The 13,617-nt window shown below is 38.6% G+C and overlaps 1 protein-coding gene across 1 annotated transcript in view; it reads left to right on the top strand.

Moving 5' to 3' along the window:
* The window catches only part of Vps50 (VPS50 subunit of EARP/GARPII complex), an 89,668-nt gene that overhangs the window by 6,907 nt on the left and 69,144 nt on the right, over positions 1-13,617 (top strand). The window contains exons 3-5 of the mRNA XM_027389845.2: positions 9,579-9,701; positions 10,823-10,894; positions 12,765-12,818. Coding sequence (XP_027245646.1) covers positions 9,579-9,701; positions 10,823-10,894; positions 12,765-12,818 — 249 coding nt within the window. The remainder of the gene's footprint in view (positions 1-9,578; positions 9,702-10,822; positions 10,895-12,764; positions 12,819-13,617) is intronic.

The raw sequence follows: 13,617 nt of genomic DNA, 5'->3' as shown, positions 1-13,617 counted from the left end.
TGCTGGGATAAGCTAGGTGATGTTTTTGCTTTCACTATTTGGGGATGCAGTATGAGTCACTAGTAAAGCAAACACTGCAAAATTAATAAAGTTAGGGTTGATTATAGCAAATTCTTGGCTTGAAGGCAGATATGTGTGTGTGTATGTGTGTGTGTTTGTATTTTACTTACTTTTTTGCTGTAACTTGAAGACATAAGGTAAAATAATTTATTTACTGACTTTTTAATGCTGTAGCATTCTAAGCCCCAAAGTATATTTAATTATGTTTTTCCTTTGGGCAGAGAATTTTGAATAAACAAATAAAACCCAACTTGTACTAAGTCTGATAGATTTCAGATTTTAATTTCCTGGTATTCTTGTGAACATCTCAGCTTACAATTTAATGCAGGCCACTTGGAGGCTGGCTGGCTTTCCCCCTGGAGACTGTCAGCCATTGTTAACCCTGCTGCTAGTGTCTATGGACTGCTGCTGCTGCGAACTGTTCTGTGAATCACAGCTCTGCAACAGATAAAGGCTTTTAAATGATTTTAATTTGAGGGTTAGTGTGTGTGTGTGTGTGTGTGTGTGTGTGTGTGAGAGAGAGAGAGAGAGAGAGAGAGAGAGAGAGAGAGAGAGAGAGAGAGAGATTTTGTTTTTAAACAGCTATCTTTTTTTTTTTTTGAACCCAGGGTCCCCTGCTTGCTAGGAAAGTAATCTACCACTGAATTAAACCTCCAGCCTCCCTGAGCATTGTAATTAAAAACACCCTTCTGCTGTGTCTGGCATCTCAATACAAGATTTTTTTTTCTCTCACTAGAATTTCTTTTATATTTTTATTTTATTGTATTGGATTATATAGGGGCATTTTCATACAACTTCATAATGTACTCTGAGCATACTCCTCTCCACACTCCATCATCTGTCCCCTCTGAGCCTTCACCCTCCTTGGTAGTCCCTTTTGTTCCCCAGGTAGTTTAGCTTCTGCTTTCATGTCATTTGTATGTACCCAATTTTATGTATTTATAGTCTTGGCCCTGTAAATGAGAGAGCATATTCACTGAGTGTCTTTGAGGCTGAGTTACTTTGCTTAATATGGTCATTATGTGCATTTTTCTGTAAATTACATAATGGCTGAAGAACAGACTATTATGTATTTAAACCACATTTTCTTCATCCATTCCTTGTTGGAAACCTCTGTTGGTTCCATAGCTTAGCTCTAGTGACTAATGTCTGTGCTGTGTTGCCAGGAGTCTTTTGGGTAAATGTAGGGGAACTGTGTACAGCATTGCATGGCGGGTCAGTTTTTAGTTAACTATGGGTGGACCAGTTTACTTTCCCACCAGCAGCAGTTCTCATCTTTGTCAGGCTGTGTGCTGTTTCCTTAATACAGGGTTTCCTTGTTCAGTTATCTGAGGCTTCTCATACCCCAGTGTCAGTCCCTCTCTCCTTCAGACACTTTCACCAGTGGAGTAAATTTTGCACTTACTGTTTAATTTTTAGTGGAGTTCAGATACAAGCATAGTGTCTCAGTATGATAAAATGCTTATAATCCTTTTGTATGAAATAGTTCAGACAAAGACTTAGGCATCATGTATATATGTATATAATTATATATGTGGTACAGTTAGAAAGTAAGGACTAACCATACATCCTAACTGATAAGCAATAGTCTGTATTTATTTGATGAAGAAAATAGATGATTATACATTGTAGACATACTTTAAATTTGATTGTATTAAGTGTTTCAGAATCAATATCAGGTTGATGAGTGAATCTCATTTAAAATATGTGAATTTCTTAATAAGAATGGTCTTTATACCTCAAGACCTGATGTTTTTTGAAATAGTGGTGGCAGTGGACTTATGCATAGTTTTCCTAAGAACCCTCTACTGTGTTTCTTTGAGATATCTGGCCCTGGGGTAACAAGATCAACAAATGAAAATAGTTGAGGTGACTGTCATATCTAAGCACCTGTCTTTTTGGTACATACTGAAGAATTACTAATAGTTAATAGGAAGTGATGCCTCTGATATAAGCTTCAGTCAGACTTAAGATAAAAAAGCCTCCCAAGCTCCCCATGCCTGTTCACTCTCTGCTTGCTAACAGCCTCACAAGGACTGGGGGCTGCGGGGCTGCTACCCTCTCTCTGAGTGGCTCTGCACACACGAGAGCTGTACAGTCCAGAATGGTGATACCCTGGTGGTAGACTGAAGTTTGTTGTGCTTTGGGCTTGCAGTCACTACTGGGCTTGACAGCCAAGAGGGCTCCAGTTCTGTGATTATTTACTCAATGCAGAGCATTGATTATAAAGTAAGCATTGCTTACTTTAATGCAGAGCATTTTATATGTGTGTGTGTGTGTGTGTGTGTGTGTGTGTGTGTGTGTGTATGTATACTCACACACACATCTGAAGCTTGATGTTTTCTTCTTGTAGTCCCCCTGTGAATTTTCAGTAACAGTTTTGAGCACCGACTGTGTGCTGTACTGTAGCGCTGTGCGCTGCACTATGGAGCTGGCAGTGCAGCAGTGGAAAGTCCTTCAGTAAAGAGGCTCTGCTCTTGTTGCAGTCACATCAGCGAAGGCACATAGTTCACAAGGGCATGACAAAAATCTTGAAGGAGATCAGGTGAAGAGGTGTACTCAGTGAGGCTAGGCTACTCTGCTTGAACTGTGTTCCCCTCATGTTGTTTTACAAAAGTGATACATGTTCCAGAGATGATTTTGAAACTTGGATTATGAATTTAATAATCTGTCTGTTGCTTGGAAAATACAGTGTATTACTGGGGTTAAAGCTACTCACTGATGGGTTAAGATAGGTATATTGATAATTACTTTATACTCCTTATGCCATTTAAATGCCTCGAAGAAACATTTAAATACTTCCACTTAATGGCATCACCACACTCATCAGTATATAGGCAGAACATTGAAATAATCCCCCTGTTCAAGAATGAGCTCATTTCTTTTTCTTTTTAGGCTGTAGCATTCCAAGCCCCAAAGTATATTTTATTATTTTTTTTCCCTTTGGGCAGAAGAAATTGAATAAAAAGTGAAACCCAGTTTATATGCAGTCTGATACAGTGTAGATTTTAATATCCTAACATTCATGTGAACAGCTCTGTTTACAAGCTTAATGCATGAATTTTTTTCTTCTTTTTTTTAAATTATAGTATCTTTCAAGTTGGAGGAAGGAACTGTTAGAAAAGAAATAGATTAGTTTGAGTTATGATAATTGGAAGACTCTAGAATAAAAGAATAGTGTGTTTGGGAGTGGATTATTAGGATAGATCATACTGCTGTTGGTTAGGTTAAAATGCTTAAGATTTGCAAATTCCATGCTGGTTCAATTCCCTAGGAAAAGGAGGCAGTGAAGGGGAACTGTGGTGTGTATGTCTGTATGTCTGATGAGCCAGAGAATCTGTTACTTGTTCTTGTTTGTTTTGTTTTTTAATTGTATTTTTGTGAGACTTGGGTTAGTTCTAAGAGGAGGGGGGTGGGCATTGAATGGTCTTCCTGGTGGGGGAGAGCAAGGAGCAGTTTAGGGCAGGCACCCTGACTGCAGGCAGGGTCCTTAGAGACTGGTGAGGAAAGGTGGGCTAGAGAGAGAGCGAGTTCCAGAAAGGACAGGCTCCAAAGCTACAGAGAAACCCTGGGGGGTGCTGGGGGGGGCAAGCAAGCAAGCAAGAAAGAAAGGGAATGGAATGGTGTGTGTGCTGGCTTATTGCTGGGACTGAAGACCAGCCTGCATGATGAGCCATGCGGTGGAGAAATGCAGAAGCCTTGAGTTGGAGGGACATTTGAAATGTTCAAGACTGAGGCTTTTACTAGATACGGAAATTACAAGGTTCAGGAGAGCAGCGCTGGGGCTGCAGGCGCTGAGTGGCTTTTCTCGGCACAGGTCGTAGTCTTTTAGAGGGTTTAGAGAGACCTTAAACTAAAGAAAAACAGAGAAGGTATGTGCTGGGTTTTTCTGTCTGATTCTCTGTTTGTGCCTTCTCTCCGGTATTGCCATCTCAGTAGGGCAGACAGTTTAATATTAATTGAAGCTGAGGATTATTTTTAAAGATAGCTTACAATTTTTAATATTTCTAATGTCATCATCTTCAGAGTTTTTCCTATAGTAAATTTGGAAATATAATTAAATCCTAGACTTGAGTAATTTTTTTGTGGTTTTCAAGACAGAGTTTCTCTGTGTAGCCTTGGCTTTCCTGGAACTTGCTTTGTAGACCAGGCTGGCCTTGAGTTCACAGAGATCTGCCTGTCCATGCCTTCCCAGTGCTGGGATTAAAGGTGTATGTTACCACAAACCACCATTGGGTTGACATTTAACTGTACAAGTATTTGACAAAAGGTCAAATAAAAAATTTATGATGTCTAACTTTTGTGATATTTTAACTCTATCAAATGCAATAAATATGTATGGTTAAAATAATTTTTATTCATCATTTTTTTCATGAAATGATTAAAATCCTTTTATTACCTAATTTTATTGTAAGCCTGGGTTAAAGCAGTCACATTTTAACAGCCTTGTACAAATGTTCATAAATTATTTAGTTGAGTCCTCCTTCCAAACTGTAATATAACCACGACTCCACTAGATGGCACTGGGAACCCGAAGAAAACCGGGTTTAAAGCCTGCTTTAGTTAAAGCACAGAAACAAACAGGAAGCCGCTACATTTGATAGATTATTGCTGTTGTTCTAGTGGGAATATAAGAAAATGTTCCATTTCCCCATGTAATCAGACATCTTGCAATTCATTATAATCTTATGTGGTCCATGGTGTTAGGGTATCTGAGATCTGAAAATAGTTTTTGAATTGTTTCATTTGGAAGTAGATCAAACCTATTATCTATCTGTTCAGTGATTTATGACTTTAATAATACTGATCGAATATTGAAAACTGTATGTTTTTCTTCCTATTCTCTGTATATAGATTTTGGCAACTGAATTTATTTATGTTTTGCTTTCGATTAGAGCGCTAACATGACATTAGTTTTATGAGATTGCAGCTTCTCACTGCAGCAATCGTAACAGAATGCCATTTTTGTGTTGCTGTCTTGGCTGGTAAAAGAATGCTAACAGTTAAAAAAAAAAAAAGCAAAGCAAAATAGGAAAAGAAATGGCAAATATGTACTTTAGAAGAACAAAATCTCTCCTTCCCATTCTCCTTCCAACACACATAGTGTTAGTCAGTCTGTCTGTCTGTCTGTCTGTCTGTCTGTCTGTCTGTGTGTCTCTTGTCTCTCTCTCTAGGCTCTCTGCCAGCTAGGTAGACAATTGAGCATATGTAAACTATGGTGTAATAAAAGGGGAGTTGAGATTCTAGTATTTATTAATTTTCTGCAGAGTTTTGATCATGATCTACGAACTGAAGAGTTTTATGTCAGGTTACATAACATAATTATGTAATGTGTTTAAATAAAAACCTAAATTTGTTTGTTACCTGTTTAAGCTGTTGCATGTTGACTTTAACTGTGAGGGAGGTGTTACGAAGTTACAACTAGTTACTTTTGGATAGACTCTGGCTCAATTAGTATGGATGATTTGAAAGTAGTAGCTAAATGCAAAACTTAGTTATTTTTTTCCTTAAGCACAGATGCATTCTCTTGAGAGATGAAATTTCTTTGTCAAGTGGTCGTTTAGTTCTTTAGAAACCATAAAGATCCTGGGAATGTTTTCATAACATCCTTCATTTGAGGGCTTAAATTGTTCTTTGAATTTGAATCCCCATAAAACCTTTTGTTTTTCTGTTGAGATAAGAAGTAGCCGGCTAAAGCAGAGATATTGACTGAAATATCTGCTATAATCATTTCTCATAAAGTTACATTCATATGTGCATTTTATGTGTTTGCTCATGTAGCTTTATCTACCTCTGAGATAATCAAAGTGGAAGAGCAGCCTGGGTGGTAATGTATTCAACCTGTGTGAGGCTGCTGCCGAAACGGCTCCCTGACAGTCTGCTAAAATAAGCCTGCTTGCTTTATTCTGTTAATAAAATACCGAACATTTATGCTTATTGTTGATAGTGTCTGACACAATGGCATATGTTATTTATTTTAACTAGAGGAAAACATCCTAATGTATATCCATGCATGTTTTGCTTCCTGGTGAGCATGCTTTTTTTTTTCTTTTTTTAAATCAAGGCTCTTTATTGCTTGGTCCTGCAGCATAATTTCAGAATTGCACTGTGTTTTGTTTCTCAGCTTAAACTTGCATTTCTCTCTGTTCTTCTGTCCTCTGAATGCCTCTTTCTTCTGTCAGGTTGAGAGCACTTACGCCTTGGTGTCTTTTGTCTCTTTCCTTCCCTATTCCCTGCCTTGCTGTTTATTTGTTCATCGGGCCCGCTGTAGTAACTGTTAGGGCAATGCCGAATTTTACTCACCTCTGGGTGCAGGCATCTGGGAGTTTCACATGTTAAGAGTGAAATCGGTGTTGTGTGTAGCTCCACAGACTGAGCAAGGGAAAGCAATGGAGCTTGTGAAGCAGGCTAGTAAGCTCCTGATGGCAGTGTGGGGCGGTTTGATTTGTTCTTTTGCCTTCTCTGCTTTCCTCGGTCTGCAGTTAAATCCATGATTTTAATTGTTTCTTTCCAGCCTGAATTCTAAGGTGCATTGATGTGCATTTTCTGTAGGTTAGTGATTAGCAGTTAAGTGTTGTTGCATTTTATAGCCTTGTTGACAGATTAGTTTGGATTTTCACATTTTAGACAGCATTTACACTACATTAATCTTAATACTCTTTTAATCATACTATAAACCAGAACACTTGCTATAAAATAAATCCTTTAAACACTTCATTAATAATATAACAATTGGCAAGACTGAACTATTTAATTCTAAACATAGTCTGAGTTTCTCATTATTTTAGCCTTTTTTTCTTAACATATTTTGATATGCCATAAAGAATTTTATTTGGTTCTATTTTTTCACAAGTTTGCCTTAAAATTTTTTGTAGGAAGTCTTTTGTTCTTTTGTATATAAAATATTATCTCACACTTATAAATTCCCTTGTCAGATTCCATTTTAGATAAAGAATTGCAGATTTTTATGTTTCTCCAATGCTAGGAATTGAGTTTTTAATTCTAGCAAAATTGTGCAGCCATTATTTTAAAATGTACAATATAGCTTCTGTTTATTTTTCCAATTTGCATACATAAAATACTCCCAAGTCATCTAATATTTTTTTGTTATTTCTTGCTAATAGAAGCATTAAGAGTTTATGGATCATGTTGAGTTCCCAAACTGTTTTTGTTTCATGTTCCTTTTGAATACAATTGACTGTTGAATTATAGTTTGATCCGTAATTATCGGAGCGCTCTGAATCCTGGCTCTGCAGAGCTTAACGATGGAGAATAAGGGGGTGGTTACGGTGTGAAGTGTGGGGTCTGACTGAGCAGGCAGCCCAGCACTGAGGACGCATGTAGGGAGAGATTAGGTGCAGGCAGAGCCTGGCAGGCTGCACAGGCATCGGCGCTGCACACAGGAGACGTCCCTTTTGACCAGTTTGCATGAGCTCGGCGGTGTGTTCCCAGGGAACTCACTAGATGGGTCCAGAGGAGGGCTGTTTAGTCGGAATACAGTGGTGTATCAGGGTAGTTGGTTTGGGTGGAGCCCTTCGTTGTGTGTTCGGTGTCTTTCCTTGCCTTGTTAGGTTTCATCGCTGCCCTTCACTTCAGATTGCCCTATCAGAGTATGCGGTATTCCATGTCAGTTCTTTGTGCTCTCTGATGTTGACGGAGTAGATCGCTAGGAAGGAATAGCACCTGACCTTTGTACTTCTACAGATTGCACTGTTCTTATAAATTCATTACATTTTGAAATGTACATTGGTGAGATATTTTTAAATGAAATCACATTTTCCCCTTGGCAATTTTAATAACTTTAAAACAGGTGAAAAATTAAAAACCTAGGTTTGAAGAGGCTAAATCAAATTTTCAAGGTTGCAGAGCTGCAACTAAAGCCGGAGAGACCTGTGCCTCAGATCCGTCTATCTAGAGAGCATCAGTGTGGTGCTGCTGTGTGCCGGTGCCCGTTAGACCGTTAAGGTGATACCGCAATCATTGCACGAATTGGGAGTTTAGGCCCGGCTACAAATGGGAGTTTCTAATATTACTGGTTTTATAATGTTGAGCATTTCTTTTTGAATGGTACCAACTGCATTTATTTGCTTGTGGTGCTTAGGCAACATCACCCTTCTGACGCTTGTATTTCAGATCCCGGTCTGTCCTTTTAAGGGATTGAGGTTTGCCAGAACATTCCAAATTCTCTTTCCATTTTCTCCCCCTCACTTTATATTTACATTGACTGAGTCGAAGCTGCCACACAGGTGGTGTGGATTACACACGCGCACACACACACACCCTGTGCCATATTTGAGTACCACTCAATGCTAAGTTCAGGATGCTAAGTGGTTAGAGTTGCAAATAACTTTCCCTTCTCATCTGCTGCTACCCCAGAAGTGCAGCTCTCACTGTGAGAGGGTGTGTGTGTGTGTGTGTGTGTGTGTGTGTGTGTGTGTTTTCAGGTGCTTGTACATGTTCACATGGCTATGGACCAGAGACCAAACTTTGTTGTTCTTCAGGAGTCTTCCACCATATTTTTTGAGACCAGCTCCCTCATTTGGACATTGGACTGTATTAAATAGACTGGATGGGATGGCTAGAGAGCCCAGGAATTAGCCTGTCTCTACCTCCCTGTTGCTGAGGTTATTCAAAGAACTGATTAAAAACAATGTCTGTGTTTTGCTGTTATTGTCTGAGACAGAGTCTTTGGTTTCTCTCAGACAGTCTTGCTGAATAGCTCAGGCTGTCCTCAGCCTTCCAAGTGTTGGGATTGTAGGCATGTGTGCCTTACCTAGCTTAGCATAGTATCTTTTTAACCTGTGTGGGAAGAAGTAGATATCTGAATTGAGGAAATTTTCTAGCCAACCAAAGGTTTGTCAAATAATTCAGTGAAATTGCTAGTATAAGGTCACTAATATTAGTGTAGTCTGACAAGCTTCTTTAGAAGAAATCTATGGCAGCCTCATTCTGTATCCTGGGAAAGAAGACATTTTATCCAATACTCAGCTTTGGTACACAGTCAGATCTGAATTGCACTGTTAGTACACGGGATGGAGCTTGTAGAGCTGCCCTTGAGCCAGCGATACTTACTTAGCCGCCCCCCCCCCCCCCGTACCTCGCAGAGGCAGATGTTCACTGCCAGAGTTCCAGTGCTGACTGTGTCCCACAAGTCACTGAGATGGTCAGACAGATTTTAGACAATTATTGGTGGGTTAAAATGTGAGTCTGTGATATGTGTCTATGATAGATTCAGGGAGTTGCTTGCATTTCTGTTCTTAAACATTTAAGTTCTTAGACCTTTCTGGTATATGAGCAATTCAGATTACAGTCTGAATTCCTTCCCCAGCCCCCACCCCCAGTAGAAAAGCAGTGTTTTAGTGTTTGACTGTTTCCTAGTTTTCTGGTTTCTAATTGGTTTGTGTACTTGGTCAGAGTGGCTCTCAGAAGGTGCATGACTGAAGACACAGGCCATTTGTATCTGTGTGGACGGATTTTAACAGTTACACATACTATAATTATGACTTTTTTTTTTTAAGGAGGAATTCAGGGAGCTTCGAGAGCAGCCGAGCGACCCTCAAGCAGAACAAGAGCTAATTAATAGTATTGAGCAAGTCTATTTTTCTGCGGACCCATTTGATATTGTTCAGTATGAGCTCGAGGTAAAAAGAAACTTTGATTAGAACACATCTGGAGCTTATTTCCTCAGTGCATATGAATGAATTTGTGAGATCTGAAGTTTGGAGGAAACTCGTGTTTTTTAAAACACTAACGGGTCTGTGATTATCATAATATGAACTTAATGAACTGCCAGCCCATGTTATTAAGTGCAACTTGAGGATGCTTCTGTGCTTTGGGTTTTTAATTGCTGCTATGCAGCATGTTGCTATACTGCTTCTCATCATATTTCCCACATTACCTAAATGTCTTCAGAAAATGCTATCTAAAATAAAATGTGAAATTTAATTATTTAAAATGTAAAGCAAATGCTTTAGAAAAGTAAGCTATGTAAGACTTTTGGTTTGTGCCCAGGGCCTGACTCTAGATGTGCAGACTGGCTTCAAACTCCCAGGTTTAAATGACCCTCCCACTTGAGCCTCTTATGCAGCCAGGATCACAAGCATACCACTGCAGCTTGGCTAAAGCACTGACTCTTGATCGTGAATGTGTATTGTGCAGAAAAGCCTTCTGCACAAACGGTCTGATGCTGACAGTATAAACTCACGGGGATTCCATAGCAAATGCATCTTAAACTTGGAATCTGTTTCCCAATATACACAATTGCATGTTCTTCATGCTGACTTAATTTAGAGTGTTGCCTGTCACATAGTATTCAGTTTATTCATAATATTCCAGGGGGAAATGGCTACGTTGAGATTTCTTATACTTAGGGGTGGCAGGCAGAGTGGGGGATCAATGTTAGAATCTTTTCTTATTTTCTCCTGGCCCAAATCATTTCTCAACACTTTCTGCTGAGAGGCCAGGTGGAGTCTGGCTTCCTGCAGCAGAGGAGCAGCAGTGGGTGAGACAAGGCTGAAGGAGGTTGAAACCAGGGATTGTATAAAACAGGTACCTAGGCTTTTGTGACTGGAGTTGAGCAAGGTAGGGTTGTGAAGAATCCTTGGAGGACAGCGGGATGTGCCAAGTACATTTGTATTTCTCTAGTTAGAAAGAAGGGTTCTGGGAAATGAAACCAAATTTAACAGTTTAGTTCTTAATCTTCGTGTGTGTGTGTGTGTGTGTGTGTGTGTGTGATTTTTTTTTTTTTTTTTTTTTGCTATAGAAGCTTCCACCTGTTCTCAATCTGCAAGAGTTGGAGGAATACAGAGACAAATTAAAGCAACAACAAGCTGCAGTAAGTAAAAGCATTGCTTCTTGGTGAAACTGTACATGAAAACAGAGATGTAATGTTTACAGAGAAACACCGTACATTAATATATACATATCCTGTTGTCCATCATGATTCAGAGGACTTATTTGTACTGTTTTATGTCATAGCACTTTTCCTGCTGTTGCTTTGATAGGTTTCCTTTTAGGGATGGAGGCACTGTCTCTGGCTTCTGGACGTAATCAAAGGGTTTAACTTCCGGATGAGTAAGCACCTGCAGGTGTATATGACTTCTCTACCCAGGATTTTGTAGTGGAGCATTTTTTAATCTCAAAGTAAACGTCTCCTTTGCAGTTGAAAATATATATATATATATATATATATATGTATATATATATATATATGTATATTATATACATATAGTAGAACTAAGAATCAGAAAGTCATAGTTGTCATTTTTTGACTATAACAGTGGGCAGCTTAACTCTACTGACTCTTGTTTTGCGTGTACAGTGACAGGTGGGCCCACATTTCCTTTAATGCTATAACATTCTGCAATTCCATATTCCCTTTGTATGAGGCTGAACTTGCTTTTATGGTAAAATTCACTGGAAGATTAGTTAATAATACAATGGTCTTGTTAATTATTTTAAGCTTGAGGAGCATTAGTAAAAAAAAAAAAAAATACCTGTTTGGATTTAACACATGACTGCTACTCACACTTCTCCAAATCAAGGAAATAACTGCTTCTGTTTCCTGTTACATGCAGGGGCGTGCTAGGAGGTCTTGTTGGGGGTAGCAGTGTTGGGTACCGTGCAGACTAGCAGTATCTATACCATCAGCTTTCCTTGTGAACTCATCTGAATAAAAGTTGACAGGTTCTTTGTGCACATTGCACACATTTCCACAGGGCAGATTTTTGTGAGGTAGAGCTAGAACAAGAGCTTCCTGATGATATTTTCTTATGGCTTCTCCTTGGCACTTTCTTATGGGAATTGTGTCTTCTAAACTAAGCTATTGTTAGACCTGCAGAATCTGTAGGATTCTTAAAACAATATTGAGAATTAACATTGAGGTTTCTTCACTAACTGGACTAAAGCTGTTTAAAGCTTGTCTATCTTCAGTTTAGACAAAAACAGCCAATGTATATAGAAAATAATTTACATCATTTCAGGTTATATGCAGATTAAACAAACATAAAAGGGTTAATGGAGTTATTTAATGTGTTTAAGAGTTTATTCTCATATGGCCTGGGGAAGGGGAGCTAACTGTGTACCCGCTAAGTACCTGTCTAGCCCGAGCTTGGTACTAGATGTCATGAGTAGTTGAAAAGGCTCCTGTGTTCAAAATCCTTATAGTATGAACCTGTGCACATTAATATTATTCATGGAGTAGTTGAAGGACAAAATCTTCATATCATTCCAACCAATCAACAAACCCAAACAAACTGACAAAGAAACCCATGTATTTTTAGATTTTCAAAATAGAAGAGAAAACGGCTTGTTTATTTTTCTTACATGGTGCAAACAGCTTCTCTTCCCCAGAGATTAATTATCTCTGTAAATTCAGTTAATTAAGTTTGTCTTAACAAATTCATTCATCTTTCAAAACTCGACCCTTTCCCCTTGAGGATGGTTGTTCTTTTCTTTCTGTTTGTTAAGTCAGAAAATGAAGTGTATATTCCCAACATTCATAGGACCTTTCATTGAGTTTCTAGTGAGGTTATGCCATTACTTTGCTAATTTATACTTACTTCATAGCCTAGGTAAATGTTTACTGTTCTAAGAGTTACGGGGTGGTGGGCTTGTATATTTGGCTAAAGTTTGAAGTATATAGTATAGTGGAAAGTGTGAGGGGTTTTTCATTATTTCTTCTACTTGGTTGTGTGTTCTTGTAGGTCTCTAAAAAAGTGGCAGATTTGATTCTTGAAAAACAGCCTGCTTATGTAAAGGTAGGATACTCTTTGCCACTTGTAGTAAAATTTTAAAATTGGTTGAGTGACTTACCTGAAATCTTAGACATTACAATTATAATTTTGTCTGTATTCTATATCAGTTTGGTGTATGAATGCGTGTATATGTATATGTATGTATATGTGTATGTATATGTATATGTATATATATTTGTGACATTTTACTGAATTGAATATAGAAGAACCAATGAAAATTGCTTTCATGAACTTTGTGTCAAATGTATAGATTAGTAATTCAATCTGGGTCATGTAAAAATATGTTGCTATTGGAACTCAACTATATAGCTGAATCTCTGTCCTCACTGGAAACAGAGAACCTATGTTGGAGGGATGGTTTGGTGGGTAAGAACACTTGAGGCATGACTCCAGAACTCATGTGAAGAGTTGGGTGTGGTGGGTGTGCCTGTAACCCCAGTGCTGTGGGACTTGAGAGACAGAAGGGTCACTGCAGTTTGCTGGTTGCCAGCCTAGCTCTGGATTGAGAGAGACCCTGTCTGTAAAAGAAACATTGGAGACAGAGCAGGACACACAGTATCTTCTGGCTTCTATAGCATGCACTGTTTTGCATAGTGCACATATAACCGAAATGGGAGGGAAAAAAAGAATTGAAAAGCTTTGAAAATTCATGGAAACCCCTTAGCAAACAGAAATCAGATTTGCCATATCCTTAATTACTTTGTCAAGTTTTGTTGGACAGAAACAGATATAAATGGATGTATTATTGGTATGTTATTTCTGCCTGAAACAGATTGGGTTTTGATTTCCTTACAATACTGAC

Source organism: Cricetulus griseus (assembly GCF_003668045.3).
Source record: "Cricetulus griseus strain 17A/GY chromosome 1 unlocalized genomic scaffold, alternate assembly CriGri-PICRH-1.0 chr1_0, whole genome shotgun sequence".
NCBI lineage: Eukaryota > Metazoa > Chordata > Mammalia > Rodentia > Cricetidae > Cricetulus > Cricetulus griseus.
Note: the sequence above shows the minus strand (reverse complement) of the source record. Positions and strands in the feature narration are given on the sequence as shown.